The sequence below is a fragment of the Natrix helvetica genome, assembly GCF_964273705.1.
Source record: "Natrix helvetica genome assembly, chromosome: W".
Taxonomy (NCBI): domain Eukaryota; kingdom Metazoa; phylum Chordata; class Lepidosauria; order Squamata; family Natricidae; genus Natrix; species Natrix helvetica.
In genome coordinates, this window is record NC_138555.1 from 81,685,639 (window position 1) to 81,707,545 (window position 21,907).

General features: G+C 49.4%; 1 protein-coding gene across 1 annotated transcript in view; it reads right to left on the bottom strand.

The window, feature by feature from the left end:
* Positions 1 to 802: 802 nt before the first annotated feature.
* Positions 803 to 21,907, bottom strand: part of PRMT5 (protein arginine methyltransferase 5) — a 37,897-nt gene continuing 16,792 nt past the window's right edge. Inside the window, exons 6-17 of the mRNA XM_081968829.1 lie at positions 21,111 to 21,160; positions 20,867 to 21,030; positions 18,520 to 18,681; positions 16,406 to 16,483; positions 13,673 to 13,731; positions 8,641 to 8,763; positions 6,785 to 6,960; positions 6,114 to 6,223; positions 5,158 to 5,251; positions 4,126 to 4,242; positions 3,385 to 3,449; positions 803 to 1,180 (exon numbers count right to left, since the gene is read on the bottom strand). Of these exons, the coding sequence (XP_081824955.1) occupies positions 1,028 to 1,180; positions 3,385 to 3,449; positions 4,126 to 4,242; positions 5,158 to 5,251; positions 6,114 to 6,223; positions 6,785 to 6,960; positions 8,641 to 8,763; positions 13,673 to 13,731; positions 16,406 to 16,483; positions 18,520 to 18,681; positions 20,867 to 21,030; positions 21,111 to 21,160 (1,351 nt within the window). The 3' untranslated portion in view covers positions 803 to 1,027. The remainder of the gene's footprint in view (positions 1,181 to 3,384; positions 3,450 to 4,125; positions 4,243 to 5,157; positions 5,252 to 6,113; positions 6,224 to 6,784; positions 6,961 to 8,640; positions 8,764 to 13,672; positions 13,732 to 16,405; positions 16,484 to 18,519; positions 18,682 to 20,866; positions 21,031 to 21,110; positions 21,161 to 21,907) is intronic.

Sequence of the window (21,907 nt, forward strand, 5' to 3'; positions counted from 1 at the left end):
TATTATTATTATTATTTGTTGTATTTATAGACCGCCCCCTCTCCCCGAAGGGACTTTAAAAGAAGAGACCATAGCACTGGGTCTCTTCGGATCAAGCATTTATTTTAAAAAGCTTCTTCATTTTGTTAAGCTGTCTAGAACAATAATAAAGCAGTCTTTAAAAAATTAAGTCTAATATTTTGAACATTCTATAGGAATTTATAGTTATTACTTTCTTGCAGCAAACAGCCTGATTAGCAGAAGAAAAAAATCTGCTTCGCCTCCCAGCCTCAGCTTAAGCGCCTCCCAATGATCAGCTGTTTCAGGCTGCAGGGATTGCTATAGCCTATTGCAGCCTCCGCAAGCCCCATTTTCCCATTTGTAAATTGCTGGTAGGCAGAGGCCAAAGGGGGGGGGCGGGCGGTGAGTAGGTGGCTGGGGCTACATTCAATGTGTAAGACGCACCCAAATTTTCACCCTCTTTTAGGGTGGGAAAAAGGTGCGTCTTATACGCCGAAAAATACGGTGCATACTGGTTTGCCAAGTGCCCAAATTTTGATCCCATGACCACCACGAGGACCCAGCGACAGTCATAAGTGCGAGGACCGTTCGTCGCTTTTTTCATCACCATCGTAACTTAGAACGGTGGGTAAACACGTGGTAGCAAGTGAAGGACTACTTATACGGAAGAGTTTAATAAAAACACCCAAATGGATATCTGGGAACCGCAGCATCTGTCAGAGAATTTGTACAATTTTCTTTTTCTTTTGAAAAGGAAACGCTTTTCCGGGTCCTTATTTGTCCGGGGGAACAGCGACCGAGACACATTTCAGCAATTTTATTGAAATTTCACTGACCGAAAAACAATTGAGGCGGGTAGAAGCAGCCAAAGCCAAAGACTTTGCCCCAAACTGCACCCAGCAAATGTTGAAGACCTTATGACTGCGTAGAAAAACCAAGTCTCTTCTCTTGTCCGAGGGCAACGCGGAAGAAGCTTCCTCGCGTCTCGGGGACGGAGCGATGGGGGAGGAACCGCGGGAACTCCTGCTCACAGTCCAATGGTGTAGGAACGTCCCGTGGGGTTGTGGATGACCGAACACGTCGGGGAAACCACAGCCCACTCGTACCACACTTTCTTAGGGTTGCTGCAACGCCAGAAGGCCACTCGGATTTTCTCGCCCGCCTGCACGCTCATGGGTTGCTGGGGGGAGGGCGAAACAGGACACCATTAATAGGAACAGAATCATTCTGGGCCGAAGAAATATTAACTCCCCCCACAAAGTCAGTCCTGCCAGCGTGTTTCCGTACAGGAGTAAAGATATCGTTGGAACACAGATATGTTTAAATTATCTGCTGAACACCTAATTTTCAGTGCCGTCTAATGTCTATGTATATTTATCCGCATAGTATTATTATTTATTGCTCTTATTATCTTCTTTACTAGACCATTATTGGTGATATTATATTATTATTACGTGCTGGATACCTGTGCTCTACTACGGAACTATGTGATTGGGCTTGATAAATCGACATAGCTTGAAAATTAATGAGTAGTTCCAATCGCTCTCCTCTCCCTTTCTCTCCCTCAGGCGTGCCCCACAGAGGCCTCTCCTATCCTATCCCCTTCTCTCCCTCAATCTAACTCCTTAGCATCAGATCGTTTTTCAGGTGGGGAAGGGAGTAGAATGTCTAAACTCCCAGCCCGCAGGCTGGATGAGTCACGCGCTGGCCACGCCCAAGTGGCAGTTGGAACAGAATTCTTTTCAGGTGGGGAGGGGAAGTAGAACATCTAACTCGGTGATGGTGAATCTTTTTTTGGCTCGTGTGCCAAAAGCGGGGGGCAGCGCAGGGGGGGCGTGCGTGGGCATGCCACACCCGTAATGCTATGCACACAACCCCAGCAGGCATGCGTGCACAACCAGCCCTCCCCCATTTTTGGCATGCTTTTTTTGCCCTCCCCAGCCTCCAGAGGCTTTATAGGAGCCTCGGGAGGGCGTAAACAGCCCCCGCCCCGCCCCCCGGGAGGCCCTCTAGAGGCTTCAGGAGCTTCCCTGACGCCCCCCGAGTGAAAAGAAATGGCCCTACGGGCAAACTGGAAGTTTGGGAACAGATTTCTGATTTGCTTGTAGGGCCGATTTTAGCCCTATGGAGCCTTCAGGGGTCTTTAGGAGGCTTCCCTGAAGGCTCCGGAAGGCAAAAAATGACCTCAAAAGGCCAGCTGACCGGGCAACGCCTCGCGTGCCCTGACAAATGGCTCTGCATGCCAGCTGTGGCACGGGTGCCATAGGTTCGCATCACGGGTCTAACTCCTTAGCATCAGAGCATGTCAATATGAAATACTAATGATCTGATGGTCATTTTGAACAATCTGTTCTTACTGAGTCCCTGGAAGCCAAGAGGAACATAAGGGCCAAATTTCAAGTTTGTAATCTTGACGGTTCTGGAGATTTCATGATGATGCGCGAGTGGTATTTCGCTTTTATATAGAGAGAGATTAACACCTCTTATTCATTAAACATGAAACTCAAAGTCAACTGAACGTTTAAAAATGTATCACAAATAATGACTGGCGCTGATGTTTGATACGGATTGCTGCCAGCATTATCTCTTTTATTCATTAAACATGAAACTCAAGTCAACTGGACATTCAACAATGCATCACAAGTATCATTGGCTGGCGTTGATGGTTGATACGGGTTGCTGCCAGCGTCCTAGGTATCAACCAAGTACCTTCTTAAAATATAAGATGTTCTGAGTAGCGCGGTTTTTAGCAGTTCCGCTGGAGTTATTGCAGGACGCTGCAATTTCTTGATGTGTTTTGTAAAATTCTTGGACATGGTGCCTAGTGCCTAGTGCCCCCGATTATTATTGTTATTATCTCTTTTATTCATTAACTCAGTCAACTGAACAATCCTCAAATACTTCCATGTTCTCACGGAGGGAAGTTTTGGTTTTTAAACCAAGATTTACTGTTAGGGATGTAACCCTAGGCTTGGCTTGACAATGTATATAAGCTATTATTACTTTACTGTTACTTTAAATGCTTAAGAGATGTAATTGGTTTGTTATCTCAAGCAGCCATAAGAGGGAGCCAGAATGGCTGTTAGATCTCTCTGTTTTGTTAGACATTGATCGGTGTATTTTGAGGTATTGTGGTTTGCTACTGTTTAACTATACTTTGTGTGTTAGACTGACTATTTTGATAACTGAATTACTGAACCGTGTATGACTTGGACTGTTAACCGGACTCTGAATACTTCTATATTTCTACATAGTAAACTACTATATTTTTATACTATTCAGTGTCTCTGTATGCTGGTTTGTGCGTGTTATTCCATATCACTCTCATTACGCTTCTCTGCATACTCGCTCTTCTAACGGGGAGCTTAATTACTTAACACTTACCTTAATGGGGAAAAAAATAGGAAACCACGAAAACATGCCAGGTGAATGAGTCTCAGGCCGAATACCTATAAAGATGAACGAGGAAGGGGGTTGGGGGGGGGAGAAAGAGAATTATTATTATCATTATTGTATTCAGCAGCATCATGGCAAACTATAATGAGGGGTTTAAAAGAAGAGCTTTTTCTCCCATGGGCCCCTTTGGTATATTTTCCAGCTGCTCCCAAGTTCTTGGCCTTCCGGATAAGCTTTGACAATTGCGACCCTAACAGAAACGAATAAGGCAGGTAGTGGTTGGTGCAGTGTCAGAGAAGGCACATAAACACACACACACCCCACATTTTTTTTTGTTTAATAACCCCCATCATCCCTTGCGGGGTGGAGTCGGGGCAACTGAATGGAGCTAAGTGTTTACTGGCTGGATGCCGTACTTGTCGCCAAAGCGGAGTTTTGTTCAGCAGATCCATATTCTCAACGTGCCCAGAGAGAGAGAAATATCTCCCTCTACCTAGGATCCAATTCACAGCCTCCTGATTTTCAGGCGAGAGCTCTACCTCTAGGCCACCGTAACCCGAACCCGAACCGTACCACGTGGTTTTTAGCCTGCATTGAATCCCTCTTAATTTTAATCGTTTTATGTTTCTGCTTTTATTACACCGTAAACCACCAAGAGTCACTTTTAGGCGTCTAAATTTAATAAATCACGAAGGGGAAGGGCACACTCCGAGGCTTCCCTCCACGTACTGAGTGTGATGTCCCCGTAGAGGGTGGTCTCAAAGTAACCGGCGAAGCCGTGAAGCACCGTATTCACGTCCACCTGGAATTCCAGCGTTTGGTAACGGTTGTTGTCCTTGAGAGGATCTGAGGGAGAGGAAAGACAAAAACCAAAGATAAGAGCCCCGAAGCATGAAAGAAAACAAGGATAAAAATATTCACGTTGGACAGCCGTCGGTCTGAAGCGGCGTTGGGGTTTCCTGCCTATGCAGGGGGTTGGACTAGAAGACCTCCAAGGTCCCTTCCAACTCTGTGATTCTAGATCCAAGCCCCAAATCCGGCTGTTTTGAACAGAGTGGGAGACGGCTTGCTGTGGGTTTTGCAGAAGTGTTCTGACTGACCCAGGCTTCCTTAGAAAGCGTGAAGCAGAGTCTTGGTCCCGACAAAATCTCTCTTATTTACAGGTCAATTCCTTTCATTCACAGTCAGCAAGTAAACAGCCTTTCAAAGGAATGTTTATCCACATGCACCTTATCTCGCTCGGAGAGCTGCCAAATCACGAGTTTCCCCAAAACGTGGCAAAGTCACACACAGAACTTTCCACACTCGAACCGACCGAAGGAACGAATTGTTTCCTGCAAAAGCCCACTCCCCGTTTGCTCCTCTTTTGTTTCCTCGGGGAGGGGCCAATCACCTCCAAGGTCTGGCTTTCCCCTTAAGTCGACCCTGCTTTCTTAGTTGTTCTTGCCTTCTCGCAGCTGTACGCATGCGCACACGGGGAACAGGCTCCAGCTGTTCCTCTGCCTCACTGCTGTCTAATTCCCTCCTTGCCTCCAACAGAGAGCCCTCGCCGGAGCTTTCCTCAGCCCCCAGGACTGGCCCATGTTCCTCCCCAACCTTTTCATTGTTCCGAGGCTGCCGGCAGGCCACAGTAAGTACAAATTTTTATGAAAAAAAAAAGAGAGGCAGATAAGATGTCTCATCTGGACAACTAACAATGTAGTTTCGCTTCCTTTCCGTATCATCAAGCGGGGTCTTTTGCTCTCCGAAATGTGTTCCTACCTGGATTGGGGTGTTTGAAGGAGAAGCAGGCTTTCGGAGGCGCTAGCTGGTGGAAGTTGTGAAGACGGACAACGTAGGGCATTTCGAATTGAGCCTGGGAGGGGAGAAAAAAAACACCACCACCAAAATAAAACAGAATAAAATTAGATTTAAAAAGGCCACGTTTGATCCCTGGTGCTCTCTGAGCGTGGCTGTTTTTTTGTTTTTTTGCAGATGTTTCACGACCCGTCTAGGGAACATCGTCAGTGCTATTCCCAATTATTTTTTTTTAAAGAAAAATCCCCATGTCTCTTTCTCTCCGAGAATCAAAAGTTCGATTACAGGTCCGTAATTTAAAAAAAACACGAGATCCTTCATTGTTTTAAGCCCGTGATAGCAAACCTATGGCCCATGTGCCGCGGGTGGCAAGCAGAGACCTCTCAGCGGGCATGCAAGCTGTCGCCCCCAGCTTAGCTCCACCTCCTATGCGCCCGCCTCCCACCGGCCAGCTGGTTTTCAGGTCTCTATACTGTGCATGCGTGGGGGTGGGGGGAGGCAGGGCGCATGTGGGAGATGTGCAGACATGCATGGGGGCAGATCACACATGCAAGGGCGCACTTGCATGCACGGGGGGCAGGAAGCATGGGGGAGTCATGCAGTTTTGGCATGCGACGAGAAAAAGGTTAGCCATCCCTGTTTGAAGCAAACATTGTTTTAACTCAAATAACTTGATTCTTTCTATATATATACATAGTATTTGACATTAAATAATTGTTGTCATTTGAACCTGATCCACATTTCCGTACTTGTCTTTTTGTTGTTGCCGGGAAAAGCTCTTTTTTCTTTTTTCTTTTTTTCCCCCCAAGAGATCCAAGAGTTCTACTTTTTTCCTCTGCTCATTTCTTTTCTTTTCTTTTTCTTTTTGTTTTGCAAAGAAAACTTTTTTAGGAGGGCGGAGAGAACACAGGAGACCTCACCTCCGGATCACGATCCTTCTCACGACAGGCCCGGACTTCGTTGTAGAGCTTGGAGGACGAGATGGGACCCAAGAAGGAGGTGTAGTGGTGGGGGATGCTCACCCCTCCCTCTGTGCAAGAGGACAAATCAAAGGAACATCCGTCACTCCCAATTATTAGCGGGACTTTGAACCTGTCTATTCGGCTCCCCAACAGGTCAGGCCCTCCGTCAGCCTGAATCTGAGGACGACGAGGACGAGCTGGGACCAACGGAGGTCGAGCGGGGGGGGGGGGGGGGGGGGGGGGCTCGTTGGCTTCGGAGGAACATGGAGAGAAGCAGGCCGAGACAGCCCCAGGTCTCTCTGGCTTCAGACCGCTTGGCAGCAGGGAGGAACAGGGTAGGATGACCGAGAGAGGGCAAGCAGCGGACGTGAGGAGCAACGGAAAGGTGATGAGCAAGGACTGCCCGCTCCTGATCCCCGAGCACGGAGAGTGGAGAGAAGTCGGGAACTGAAGATAACAAATCCAATCAAAATAAAGTAACATTGGGCATGATTCCCTTAACAACTGCCTTGCTCAGCAGTGGAAATTCGGCCCCCAACTGTGGGCGGAGGATTACCCTGTATACAAATATTCTAAAAAATTTTGAATACAACCGTCATTTTTCAGAGGTTTTGTCCCTTATTACTCGCCTTTCAGGCAATGTTCCGCCCCATCCAGACATTCTGGGGACAGCTCATTGTCGGCGAAGGAGCCCAGCAGTTCCGACACCATCAGATCCGCTTTCTCGGGGGCCTCCCACTCGCGCATGTCACTGGAGACGACCGTCACCTGGGATCCCCATTCCTCGTACTGCCAGCTCTCCAGCCTGAAAAGAAGAGGAGGGAGAGTTAGACCTGGAAGCCATCTTTCACATTGGGGCCTTCAGGCCTGCCACAATTTCGACTGTGGGAAAATGGGAGGAGGGATTATACGGAGTATGGGTGAGAGGTACTCAAAATAACATTCCTTTCCCAGAGAGTCAAGGACATCTTGCCCTGCAGCTGCGATGGTGTGACTGGGAGGCATCTCCAGTTTTGGATGGTGCCTGATTGGACCGTGTGAGGGACCTGTGGTTGCTGGGCAGGGACTTGAACTTTCATTTGGGTGGGGAAAACCTGGAAACTTTCAGATTCGGGTTTTCCCCAGATGTGCCAATATGACTCTCCGGTGGAAAACTGCCCCGCATAGCGGACTAATATTAAATATGATCAAATATTAAAAATATCTTCCATCTTGGGGACCTTCAGATATGTGGACTTCAACTCCCAGAATCCCCCAGCCAGCTTTGCTCCTGTTTTGCCCATAACAACAACCCAGTGAGGTGGGTGGGTTACATTGAGAAAGAGTGATTGGTCAAAAGTCACCAGCTAGCTTTCCTACCTAAGGTGGGACTAGAACTCCCAATCTCTCGGCGTTTGGCCCCAAAGTCACCCAGTGTCTTTCCTGCCTACGGTGAGACTAGAACTCCCAGTTTCCTGGTGATTGGCCCCAAATAACCCAGCAGCTTTACTGCCTAAGGTGGAACTAGAACTCCCGGTCTCCTGGTGATTGACTCAAAATCACCCAGCAGATTTCCTGCCTAAGGTGGGACTAGAACGCCCAGTTTTCTGGTGATTGCCCCCAAATAACCCAGCAGCTTTCCTGCCTAAGGTGGGACTAGAACTCCCAGTCTCCTGGTGATTGCCCCCAAATCACCCAGCAGCTTTCCTGCCTAAGGCAGGACTAGAACTCCTAGTCTCCTGGTAATTGGCCCCAAATCATCCAGTGACTTTCCTGCCAAAGGCGGGACTAGAACTCCCAGTCTCCTGGAAATTGGCCCCAAATAACCCAGCAGCTTTACTGCCTAAGGTGGGACTACAACTCCTAGTCTCCTGGTAATTGGCCCGAAATCACCCAGTGGCCTTCTTGCCTAAGGCAAGATTAGAACTGCCAGTCTCCTGGAAATTGGTCCCAAATAGCCCAGCAGCTTTCCTGCCTAAGGTGGGACTAGAACTCCCAGTTTCCTGGTAATTGGCCCAAAATCACCCAGTGGCTTTCCTGCCTAAGGCAAGATTAGAACTCCCAGTCTCCTGGAAATTGGTCCCAAATAACCCAGCAGCTTTCCTACCTAAGGTGGGACTAGAACTCCCAGTTTCCTGGTAATTGGCCCCAAATCACCCAGCAGCTTTCCTACCTAAGGTGGGACTAGAACTCCCAGTTTCCTGGTAATTGGCCCCAAATCACCCAGTGGCTTTCCTGCCTAAAGCGGGACTAGAACTCCCAGTCTCCTGGTAATTGGCCCAAAGTCACCTAGCTAGCATTTGTGACTAAGGTGGGACCAGAACTCCCAGTCTCCTGGCTCCTAGCATGGTGCTTTCACCACTAAACCGATCTGGCTCTCCCCAAAACAATTCTTCAACGCACAATGACATCCGTAGGGTGATTCCTCCTCCCCGAACCCCAGCCGTCCATGGGGGGCGGAGCTCCATACCAAGGACGAGTCCCCAGCACGTGAGAACCAACTTACGTCACTACGGCGTTGGGGTTCTTCTCCACCGCGTAAATCTTGATGCGCCGCTTGGCCTGGCAGGCCGCTCGGAGGGAGGCGTTGACAAGAGGACCCCGGCCAGCCCCCAACACCATCACCACTCTGCAGGTTGTGTTTTTTTGGGGGGGGGGAAACAAAAGAGGAGAAGTGAAGAACGCAACCCAGAGACAACAAAAGCATTCAGAGCCATTGTTTATCATTCTCGGTGGCGCAGTGGTTAGAGCGCCGTGCTACATGGCCGCTTCTGCTGGCGATCGACTGCCTACAATTTGCCAGTTCAAATACCAGCAGGCTGATGGTTGACTCAGCCTTCCCTCCGTCCGAGGTGGGTAAAATGAGGCCCCAGATTGTTGGGGGCAATAGGCTGACCCTGTAAGACCGCTTAGAGAGGGGCTGTGAAATAAAGCGGTATATACCATATTGTCCGGAGTATAAGACGCACCTTTTTTCCTCAAAAAAGAGGCTGAAAATCTGGGGGCGTCTTATACACCGAATACAGCATTTTTTTGCCTCCCGAAGCCCCCCCCCTTCACCAAAATGGCCGTGTATACCCTTATGGAGGCTTTCAGAGCGCTCCTGGGGACTGGGGAGGGCAGAAATGAACAAAAAAACAGGCCGTTTTTTGCCCCCCCAAGCAGCACTCTATAAGCCTCCATAAGGCTATGCATGCAATTTTTTTGACAAAAAAGTTTTTGCAAAAAGCGGGCCGTTTTTTGCTAGTTTTTGCCCCCCCCCCAGGAGCACTCTGCAACCCCCCACCCCCCACCCCCAGGCTAGTCATGCCTTTTTTTGAAGAAAAAAAAACGGGCCCATTTTCGTGAAAAACAGGGCATTTTGGGGAGGTTTGCAGAGTGTCAAAACCTTTTTTTTCCTTTTGGAAAGCTCTTTAACTGGTTGACGAGAATTACATTGATCAAGTGCTTTGCCAGCAGAAACACCTCCCTCCCTCCCGTATTTCTCTCTCTCTCTATTTCTCTCTCTCTATCCCTCTATCTATTTACCTACCTATTTATACACTCCCTCTTCCCCCCTACCTACTGTATTTCTCTCTCTCTATTTCTCTCTCTATATATCCCTCTATCTATCTATCTATCTATCTATCTATCTATCTATCTATCTATCTATCTATCTATCTATCTATCATCTATCTACCTACCTACCTACCTACCTACCTCTATCCATATCTGTCTGTCTGTCTGTCTGTCTGTCTACCTACCTCTATCCGTATCTATCTATCTATCTATCTATCTATCTATCTATCTATCTATCTATCTATCTATCTATCTATCTATCATCTATCTATCTATCTACCTACCTACCTACCTACCTACCTACCTACCTACCTACCTACCTACCTCTATCCATATCTGTCTGTCTATCTGTCTGTCTACCTACCTCTATCCGTATCTATCTATCTATCTATCTATCTATCTATCTATCTATCTATCTATCTATCTATCATCTATCTATCTACCTACCTACCTACCTACCTACCTACCTACCTATATACTCCCTCTTCCCCTACCTACTGTATTTCTCTCTCTCTATTTCTCTCTCTATTTCTCTCTCTATATATCCCTCTATCTATCTATCTATCTATCTATCTATCTATCTATCTATCTATCTATCTATCTATCTATCTATCTATCTACCTACCTACCTACCTACCTACCTACCTACCTATACACTCCCTCTTCCCCTACCTACTGTATTTCTCTCTCTCTATTTCTCTCTCTCTCTATCCCTTTATCTATCTATCTATCTATCTATCTATCTATCTATCTATCTATCTCTCTACCTACCTACCTACCTACCTACCTACCTATACACTCCCTCTTCCCCCTACCTACTGTATTTCTCTCTCTCTATTTCTCTCTCTCTCTATCCCTTTATCTATCTATCTATCTATCTATCTATCTATCTATCTATCTATCATCTATCTATCTATCTATCTATCTATCTATCTATCTATCTATCTATCTATCTACCTACCTACCTACCTATACACTCCCTCTCCCCCTACCTACTGTATTTCTCTCTCTCTATTTCTCTCTCTATCCCTCTATCTATCTACCTACCTACCTAACTACTCTCTCCCTCTCCCTATCTACCTACTGTATTTCCCTCTTTCTCTCCCTCTATCTACCTACCCTTTAAAAAAAAATGTGCCTCTTCAAAACCTCGGAGCATCTTATACTCCGATGCATCTTATACTCCGAAAAATACGGTAAGTCTAAGTGCTATTACCTTAATTAAGGTAAAGGTTCCCCTCGCACATATGTGCCAGTCGTTCCTGACTCTAGGGGGCGGTGCTCATCTCCGTTTCAAAGCCAAAGAGCCAGCGCTGTCCGAAGACGTCTCCGTGGTCATGTGGCTGGCGTGACTCAATGCCGAAGGGGCACGGAACGCTGTTTCCCCTCCCACCAAAGGTGGTTCCTATTTTTCAACTTGCATTTCTTACGTGCTTTCGAACTGCTAGGTTGGCAGAAGCTGGGACAAGTCACGGGAGCTCACTCCGTTACACGGCACTAGGGATTCGAACGGCCAACCTTCTGATCGACAAGCTCAGTGTCTTAGCCGCTGAGCCTTTTATTGCTATAATTAGCGCCTGGCTAAGCTGGGGCCTGCTGGGAGGAATCCAGATTTTTAAAAAAACACCCGTAGAACCCAGCTGGAGAGCGCTCTATTGTCGCGCCTCCAGAAAGTGTGTCTCCGCTCACAATCAAAGAAAGCCCGCCCACCAGCCGTGCGACAAGCACCGACAGCCGAACGAGGGGCTGGTTTCACATCATGCAAAGGACCCTTTTGTTCTGACTTCCTAAGAGCATGAAGCAAACTCCTGGTCCCGATAAAAAACCCCTTTTATTCATTGACTGTGAATTCTGCTCATTTATATCCAGCAAAGTCTTTCGAGGGAGGATTTACGGTCACAGACCTTAGCTGGCTTGGAGAGCTGCCAGGCCGATCTCTGCAAAACTTGACCAGGAGTCTCGGAGAGTCACGAACCAATGAAGGGAACTAATGGACTCCTGCAAACTCCACTCCCCTGGCGCTCCTCTTTTATTTCCTCTGGGAGGGGCCATTCATCGTCCACCTGCGGCCTTACTCCCAAGTCGACCCCTGTTCTTTATCTATTCCCTTCGTCTGGCAACTCTGCGCATGATCACACTGGGAACAGTCTCCAGCTGTTCTTCTGCCTTACTGATGTCCGATTCCGAAGGCAGCTGATAACTGTCAGACGGCCTTGACCCACTGTCTGCCTCCGACACAGAGCCCTCATCAGAGCCTTCCCCAGCCTCCAGGACTGGCCCAGGTTCCTCCCCAACCCTCCTCACTCTCCGAATCTGCTGCCAGCTCCACTGGCGGGCCAGAACACTAGGGGAAAGCCAGGTTCACTTAACGAGGGCAGGATTCACTTAACAACCATAGCTCCCTCTTTTATTTCCTCTGGGAGGGGCCATTCATTGTCCACCTGCGGCCTTACTCCCAAGTCAATCCCTGTTCCTTAGCTGCTCCCTTCGTCTGGCCACTCTGCGCATGCGCACACTGGGAACAGGCTCCAGCTGTTCTTCTGCCTCACTGATGTCCGATTCCGAAGGCAGCTGATAACTGTCGGACGGCCTTGACCCACTGTCTGCCTCCGACACAGAGCCCTCATCAGAGCCTTCCCCAGCCTCCAGGACTGGCCCAGGTTCCTCCCCAACCCTCCTCACTCTCCGAATCTGCTGCCAGCTCCACTGGCGGGCCAGAACACTAGGGGAAAGCCAGGTTCACTTAACGAGGGCAGGATTCACTTAACAACCATAGCTCCCTCTTTTATTTCCTCTGGGAGGGGCCATTCATTGTCCACCTGCGGCCTTACTCCCAAGTCAATCCCTGTTCCTTAGCTGCTCCCTTCGTCTGGCCACTCTGCGCATGCGCACACTGGGAACAGGCTCCAGCTGTTCTTCTGCCTCACTGATGTCCGATTCCGAAGGCAGCTGATAACTGTTGGACGGCCTTGACCCCCTCTCTGCCTCCAACACAGAGCCCTCATCAGAGCCTTCCCCAGACTCCAGGCCTGGCCCATGTTCCTCCCCAACCTCCTCACTGTCCGAATCTGCTGCCAGCTCCACTGGCGGGCCAGAACACTGGGGGAAAGCCAGATTCACTTAACGAGGGCAGGATTCACTTAACAACCATAGCCATTCACTTAACAACAGTGGCCAAAACAGGTTGTAAAATGGAGCAGGGCCCACTGAGCTACTGCCTGGCTTGGCAGCCGAGATTTTTGGACTTTCCAATGTGGTGGGTAAGTCAAGAACTTCCTGTATTCCTTGATATTGTTGAATGAAAAGGAACCTAGGATGATTGACAGGTACCCTTACATCCCTGATACGGGTTGCCCCTCCCCAGTGGGTCCATCGTAACTTCCAACCGCTTCTAAGCAACCAGTCGCAAGTCGAAGACGGTGAGTCTGCTGTAACTTCGAGCAGTTTCTAAGCAACCACCTGCCAGTCAACTCCTTGACTTTACGACTGGTTGTTTAGCAAGCGGTCAAAGTTACGACGGGCCTACCAGAGGGGGGGGGGTGCTTGCATTTGCAGATCTGAAGGTTGTCTCCCGCAGTCAGGTGACTACAACGCGGTTGCTTGGCAACCGGCCCCGACTTTACCGCCATTTGCTGGGGGTCACATGGCCACACATGAACACGGTTTGATAAAATCACGGTTTTCAGCAAAAGCGGCCCACAGCAAACCACTGGTTCAAAGGACCACAGTGGCATTGGCTTAAATGACCGCGGGCTTGCTTAATGACCGCTGCAACAACCGTCGCAATGTACGACCGTGATGAGCAGGCTGTACGACAGTTGGAAGCCGAGGACTACCTGGTACAATGTTCCAGGGGGATTCCAAGAAGAAGGCGGATGGATCTTGCAACTTTTCTCAAACTGCGTCCAAGGATTGTGACACACCCAACCCAACCCAACCCAACCCACACACACACCGTCCACGTTGGGGTTCCTACTCACTGGACATTACTGTCTTTCTCCTCGTCGGGGACTCGGTCCAAGAGGCACTTGTAGATCGCCTGAACGGAGAGAAGCAACACGACAACTTAAGTTTTCTCCGTCTAAAGCAAGCGAAGGAAACCCAAGGATGCTTTTCTCCAGGAGGCCACAGGACTTCCCGTTTTTTTTCTTTGAATGGGTTTCGCTTCCCATCCAAGAAGCTTCTTCAGCTTCTGGGGAATGGAAGGATGTATCTTCCTTGCAGACAGCTGGTTATTTCCATCCTTTTTAGAGTTTTTGGATGAAACCAGGCCTAACAGCGGTCACTGTGAGACGGACCTTGGAGTCTTTAGTAGACAACCAGCTAAATATGAGCCAACAGTGTGAAGCGGCAGCCGAAAAAGCCAACGCAATCCTAAATTGCATTAACAGAGGTATACAATCAAGATCAAGTGAGGTACTAATACCAGTCTATAAAGCCTTAGGAAGGCCACACCTAGAGTACTGCATCCAGGTTTCGTCACCACACTATCAAAAAGAGGCTGAGACTCTAGAAAAAGTGCAGAGAAGAGCAACCAAGATGATGAGGGGACTGGAGACTAAAACATACGATGAACGGTTGCAGGAACTGGGTCTGTCTAGTTTAATAGAAAGAAGGACTAGGGGAGACATGATAGCATTGTTCCAATATCTCAGGGGTTGCCCCGGAGAGGAAGGGGTCAAGCTATTCTCCAAAGCACCTGACGGCCAGACAAGGAATAATGGATGGAAACTGATCAAGGAGAGAGATTCAACCTAGAAATAAGGAGATGTTTTCTGACAGTGAGACCAATCAACCGATGGAACAGAAGTTGCTTTCGGAAGTTGTGGGAGCTTCATCGCTTCAAGAAGAGATTGGACTGCCATTTGTCGGAAATGATGTAGGGTGTAGGGTCTCCTGCTCCTCCTCCTCCTACAAGGTCCCTTCCAACTCTGTTAATCTAATCTAATTTGCATCCTTTTGGAGAGTCGTTAAGGCCACCTGTTGTTATTCTGAGCCATGTGCCAGATCTGTACAATTGGGGAAACAAAACAACCACTTCATAACCGCATGGCACAACACAGAAGAAACAAGAGGGTCGTTGAGGCCACTTGGAGGGTCTTCTGCGTCCTCACGGAAACCTGAGTGGTGCAAATGGGTGTGGAGCCTTCTTGGAGCCACTGAAAAGGACCGTGTTGTAGACCAGAGTTAGATGAGGTTGTATCCCCCCACCCTCTGTTGAGAGAAGGCTGTTCAATTTGGACACAGATTGCCCTCTGTGACCTCTCTTTCAACCCAGCGGTCCCTCTCTGTCCAAAATGGGGACTTTGCTGTCTTCAAGAGAGCATCCTTTGTCTTTTAAATGCAGCTGGACTGCTGGATCTAGTCCTGATGGGTTTCTTCTGTGTTGGGCCATGCGGTGGTGAAGTGGATGTTTTGTTTCCCCAATGTGTAGATCAGAATAACAGGATAATAACAGGCGGCCTCAACGGCTCTCCAAAAAGGATGCAAATGACCAGCTGTCTGCAAGGAGGATAAATCCTTCCCTTCCCTACCATCCAATCAGAGCTGAAGAGGCTTCTTGGATGAGAAGCGAAATGTCTTCAAAAGAAAAAAGTCCAGTTGCCTCTTGAAAAAAGCATCTTTGGGGACTGGAGGACCGAGAATCTCTTTAGATATCAATGAAGAAAACTACCATCTCAAATGTTTCTTATACAGGTAATCCTCGACGTACGATCACAAAATTTATTTCCTGCAGCAAAACATTTGTAAAGACACCTGTTGCTTGTCCCTACAACAACCCTGTGAGGTGGGTTGGGTTGAGAGAATGGAAGAAGCCCAAAGTCACCCAGACGGCTTTTGTGTCTGACACAGGACTAGAACTCCCAGTCTCCTGGTGACCGGCCCAAAGTCACCCAGCTGGCGTTCATGCTTAAGGCGGGGACTGATACTCTTGTTTCCGAGTGATTGGCTCAAAGTCACCCAGCCGTGTTTCATGCCTAAGGCAGGACTAGAATTCAGTCGCCTGGTGATTGTGCCAAAGTCACCCAGCCGTGTTTCATGCCTAAGGCAGGACTAGAATTCAGTCGCCTGGTGATTGTGCCAAAGTCACCCAGCCGTGTTTCATGTCTAAGGCAGGACGAGAACTTTCTGTCTCCTGGTTACTGGCCCAAAATTACCCAGCCAGCTTTCATGTCTAAGGCAGGACTAGAATTCACAGTCACCTGGTGATTGGCCCAAAGTCACCCAGCCAGCTTTCATGCCTAAGGGGGGACTAGAACTCACCATCTCCTGGTGATTGGCCCAGTCACCCAGTAGTCACCCAGTAGTGTTCCATGCCTAAGGGGGGACTAGAATTCACCATCACCTGGTGATTGGCTCAAAGTCACCCAGCCAGCTTTCATGCCTAAGGCGGGACTAGAACTCACCGTCATCTGGTGATTGGCTCAAAGTCACCCAGCTGTGCTTCGTGTCTAAGGCGGGACTAGAATTCACTGCCTCCTGGTGATTGGCTCAAAGTCACGCAATGGGCTTTCATCTCCGTCAAAAGTCTCTGCTTTCTAGCTTGACGCCTTGACCACTAGATCAAACTGCCCTCGCTCTTTATCCCCAGATCCCGATCCTGTCTTCTGTCAACCATCACCCGCAGCTCCATTTCATGTTTCGTGCCCGTCTTATAGCCCTTTCGTTATTTCCGCAAATGCCCCTCCACCTCGGCCCCTGGGCCAACTGACCTGTTGGTACTGGGAGTATTTGATGGGATCCTTTTCGAAGACTTCGTAGGTCTGGGATTCCAGGTTGTCCATCAGGGGCTGTCGGAACGAAGAACCAAGGAGAAGAATTTGAATCTATACATGTTAAAAATGGCTCTGTGTGTGTTTGTGTGTGTGTGTGTTCCAGCATAACTCTGGAACGCCTCGAGCAATTTCAACCAAACTTGGTGCACAGATGACTTACACTCTGGAAACAAATACTGTGGAGCGATAAGGCACCCCTAACGCCCCTCGGGGTGTGATTTCTGTTAAGATACAGCCTGTTGTGCCTTCAAATGGCTTCTACTGTACTGCCTTCAAATGGCTTCAACTGTACTGCCTTCAAATGGCTTCTACTGTACAGCACAGGGGAGTTGCCGTGGCAACGGCCTCACATTAGTCCACAAGGAGAGCATCCTCTGGTAAGGTGGGGGGGGGAAATTCAATATTAGGAATCACGCTTCTGGGGGCACAGGGAAAACAATTTTAACTAATTTCATTGTCACCAAAATCCGGGCTCAGGGAGAAGTTGCTCTTGGCGTCGCCTCTTCAGGAATTGAGGCAACGTTCACGGAAGGAGGGAGGACAGCACATTCCGCACTTACGTTGCCGCCTGACTTCGCCATTCCTGTCTAACACAGGATTGGGACAAATAAATCAGGTCAGGTTTCTGAAAGATGCCCTAATTGATTCATGAGCCTCGAGCCAAGTTTCAAAAGAAATCTAGTCATTTGTTAGGAGCGCTATTTTGGCAAGACCTTATTGCAGTCAGATCTGAGCCTCATTTGAATTATAGCTGAACTTTACCCCTGTTCCTTCCCTCCCCTCAGTCTGTGTCATAAATCACATTTCCCAATGAGGTGCACCCCTCCCAAGCCTGCTGTAGTAATCTGAGATCCGACTCTAGCCGAAAGTATGCGTGGAATGCGCTCTCCCCCCCCCCTTTCCTCACCACAGCAACTTTATGAGTTGACAGCTGGGTTATCAGCTGGTCCACGATAAACCAGAGCAGTCAAGAGGCAAATGGCCAGAGCACAATAGGGGAAATTCAACTTCTCCAAGAGAAGAAGCAGGCAATCCCCATCAACATTTGAGATAATTGAGAATGCAGGCAGTTCTCCACTTACCACCATTCGGTTAGCAACCGTTCGAAGTTACGACGGCATTGAAAGAAGTAACTTATGACTGTTTTTACTCTTAGAACCATCGCAGCGTCCCCAGACACCTGGCAACCAACTCACATATATGACGGTTGCAATTTCCCGGAGTCGTGTGGTCCCTTTTTTCGGCAAGCAAAATCAACGGGGAAGCCCAATTCACTGAACAACCGTATGGCTAATTTAACAACTTTAGCCGTGAGTCATTTAGTAACCAGATGTCACAGAGTTGGAAGGGACCTTGGAGGTCTTCTAGTCCAACCCCCTGCCTAGGCAGGAAACCCTATACCGTTTCAGACAAATGGCTATCCAACATCTTCTTAAAGACTTCCAGTGTTGGGGCATTCACAACTTCTGGAGGCAAGCTGTTCCACTGATTAATTGTTCTCACTGTCAGGAAGTTTCTCCTGCATTCTAGGTTGCTTCTCTCCTTCATTAGTCTCCACCCATTGCTTCTTGTCCTGCCCTCGGGTGCCTTGGAGAATAGTTTGACTCCCTCTACTTTGGGGCAACCCCTGAGATATTGAAAGACTGCTCTCATGTTACCCCTGGTCCTTCTTTTTCATTAAACTAGACGTACTGCGGTAGTGAAGATGGTAAAATGTGGCAAAATTCGCTGAATTGTTTTGCATAGCAACAGAACTTTTGGACTCAGTTAGGGCCATTCGGCGAGGACCACCTGTAGTTGAGGGCAATAGAAGAAGGGGACAACAGAGGAGGAGGTGGCTGGATGGAGTCACCAAAGCAGTCGGCGTGAGCTTACATGGTCTCCAGAGGATGGTAGAGGACAGGAAGGCCTGGAGGAACGTTGTCCGTAGGGTCACACTAGGTCGGACAGGATTTCGCAACTAACAACAACAACAGCCTGTAGTTAAGACATTCCGGAGCCCAAATCTTTTTGAGGTTCGGTCCAACACTCCCAAGAAAGAGAAGACTCACCTGCAATGGAGACTGTAGGTAATCTTCATAACCTTTGGCGAAAAGCTCATAGGCAGAAGGAGGCGGACGGTTCTGGCTAAGATATTCCAAATATTGCAGGTAGGAGCAAAATTCCTTTTCTGAGTGGTGATGGGCTCCAGCAATGATGAACTGCACCTCAAGCTGAAGGAGAGGGGAAAAAAAGAGGGGTCAACCAGAGACGTCTGAAAAGTGATACAGATAGATAGATAGATAGATAGATAGATAGATAGATAGATGGATGGATGGATGGATGGATGGATGGATGGATGGATATAAAGATATATTATAATGCAATAGCAGAGTTGGAAGGGACCTTGGAGGTCTTCTAGTCCAACCCCCTGCCTAGGCAGGAAACCCTATACCGTTCCAGACAAATGGCTATCCAACATCTTCTTAAAGACTTCCAGTGTTGGGGCATTCACAACTTCTGGAGGCAACTTCTGTTCCACTGATTAATTGTTCTCACTGTCGGGAAGTTTCTCCTCAGTTCTAAGCTGCTTCTCTCCTTGATTAGTTTCCACCCATTGCTTCTTGTTCTACCCTCAGGTGCCTTGGAGAATAGTTTGACTGCCTCTTCTTTGTGGCAACCCCTGAGATATTGGAAGACTGCTATCATGTCTCCCCTAGTCCTTCTTTCTCTTAAGCTAAACATACCCAGTTCCTGCAACCGTTCTTCCTATGTTTGAGCCTCCAGTCCCCTAATCCTCTTTGTTGCTCTTCTCTGCACTCTTTCTAGAGTCTCCACATCTTTTCTACATCGTGGTGACCAAAACTGAACGCAGTATTCCAAGTGTGGCCAGTCTTTTATATCTCCAACTTTTGACATTTCGCTTCAAACTACAGGCAAATCCTCGACCTACAACCACAGTCGAGCCCGGAATGGACATCGCTAAGTGAGGAACTTGTTCCCTGGGGGTGGGGGGTGGAGGTTCTGCCCCATTTTACGACTTTGCTTGTCCCAGTTGCTAAGAGAATCCCTGCTGTTGTTTAGTTAGGAACACGGTCGTTAAGCGAATCTCCCTCCCTTTGAATTTGCAGACGGTCGCAAAAGGTGACCAGGTGAGCCGGAGACCGTCAGAAATACGAATCAGTTGCCAAGCTTCCGAATGTTAAATCATGTGGCGGTAGGGATGGCCGTTAAGGGTCAAGAGTCACCTTTTTCCTGTGCCACTGTAACTTTGAACAGTCACTGAATGAACTGTTGCAAGTTGAGGACTACCTGAACCGGAATTGGGGTGTCAATCAAATCGCATGGAGGGGAAAGAGGATGAACCCAAACAGGAGAGAGAGAGAGAGAGAGAGAGACAGACAGACAGACAGACAGACAGACAGAAGGAGGGAGGGAGAGAGAGAGACAGAAGGAGGGAGGGGGAGAGAGAGAGGAGGGAGGGAAAGAGAGAGAGAGAGAGGAGGGAGGGAGAGAGAGAGGATGGGGAGATGGAGGAGGAAGGGGGAGAGAGAGAGCAGGAGGGAGGGAGGGAGGGAGAGAAAGAAAAGGAGGGAGGGAGAGAGAGAGAGAAGGAGGGAGAGAAGGAGGGAAAGAGGGAGAGAGAAGGAGGGAGGGAGAGAGAGGAGGGAGAGAGAAGGAGGGAGGGAAAGAAAGAGAGAGAGAAGGAGGGAGGGAAAGAAAGAGAGAGAGAAGGAGGGAGGCAGGGAGAGAGAAAAGGAGGGAGGGAGAGAGAGAGAGGAGGGAGAGGGAGAGAGAGAGAGAGGAGGGAGAGGGAGAGAGAGAGAGGAGGGAGGGAGAGAGAGAGAAGGAGGGAGGGAGAAGGAGAGAGAGGAGGGAGAGGGAGAGAGGGAGAGGAGGGAGAGGGAGAGAGAGAGAGGAGGGAGGGAGAGAGAGAGGAGGGGGAGATGGAGGGGGAAGGGGGAGAGAGAGAGCAGGAGGGAGGGAGGGAGAGAAAGAAAAGGAGGGAGGGAGGGAGAGAGAGAAGGAGGGAGGGAGAGAGAGAAGGAGGGAGAGAAGGAGGGAAAGAGGGAGAGAGAAGGAGGGAGGGAGAAGGAGAGGAGGGAGAGAGAAGGAGGGAGGGAGAGAGAAGGAGGGAGGGAAAGAAAGAGAGAGAGAAGAAGGGAGGGAAAGAAAGAGAGAGAGAAGGAGGGAGGCAGGGAGAGAGAAAAGGAGGGAGGGAGAGAGAGAGAGAGAGGAGGGAGAGGGAGAGAGAGAGGAGGGAGGGAGAGAGAGAGAGAGAAGGAGGGAGGGAGAAGGAGAGAGAGGAGGGAGAGGGAGAGGAAGGAGGGAGAGAGAGAGAGGAGGGAGGGAGAGAGAGAGAGAGAAGGAGGGAGGGAGAAGGAGAGAGAGGGAGCGAAAGAGAGAGAAAAGACTTACTTTAAGCAAGCGAAAGATGAGACGCTGATGCATTTTGGAAAGCACCGGGAAGCCTTTCTTATTGGTTAAGAAGATGCTGGTGGGAAGAATGGCTGCTTTGATTGGCTCGCCCAGCCAGCGGTCAATGACGTGATTGGACGGCAGGTCGGGACCCACCTCCAGCGCTGCCAAGAAAAGACGGGAAAGATTTATCAGCGGCAGGAATCGGCAGGGAGGCCGGGGAACATCGGATTTCGGCACTTACCCACAGCCACACGCTTGTTGTAGTCGCACAAGGTTCGGAAGTTGTGCCACCTGCGGAAACAAAGAAAGGAGCTCATTTGGGGCCAGGCTGGGAAACCGGCGTCTGCCCACCTCTCCGCCTCTCTAAGTCAGGGGTGTCAAACTCCAAGGCCCGCGGGCCGGATCCTGCTCGCGGGGTGCTTAGATCTGACCTGGAAACAGCCAGGTCTGGCCCGCGATGCCTCTGCCGGCGATAACGGAGCTCGGGAGGACTCCGTGTGGCTCTCCCAAACTGCGTTTCCGCTGGCTGGGAGTTGTAGGAGGTTGTCGCAGCCGCGCGCGACCCTCCCGAGCTCCGTTTTCGCTGGCAGAGGGTTGCAAGAGCCTGTCGCAGCCCCGAATGGCCCTCCCGAGAGCCATTTTCACTGGCGGTGGTGGTGGTGTTGTAGTTCATTGCAGCCGTACGCGGCCCTCCCGAACTCCGTTTTCGCTGGCAGGAGGGCATTGCAGGAGATCACCCCAGCTGCGCGCGCCTCTCCCGAAGTCTGTGCTCGCTGGCAGAGAGTTGCAGGAGGTTGGCGCAGCTGAAAACGGAGACTGGGAGCCTGTTTTGGCTGGCTGAGCCCTCCGGGCAGCACAGGCACCCCCGACATGAGTGATGTCGAGCGAGCCACGCCCACCCTGGCCCTCAGCGCTCAAACCCTGAGGCGGCCCTCAATGAAATCAAGTTTGACACCCCTGGCCTACCTCACTTCTGACAGACGGCAGTCGAGTCTCTTCTCGAGGTGGGCAGCAGAGAAGTGGTGATTATCTCCGAGT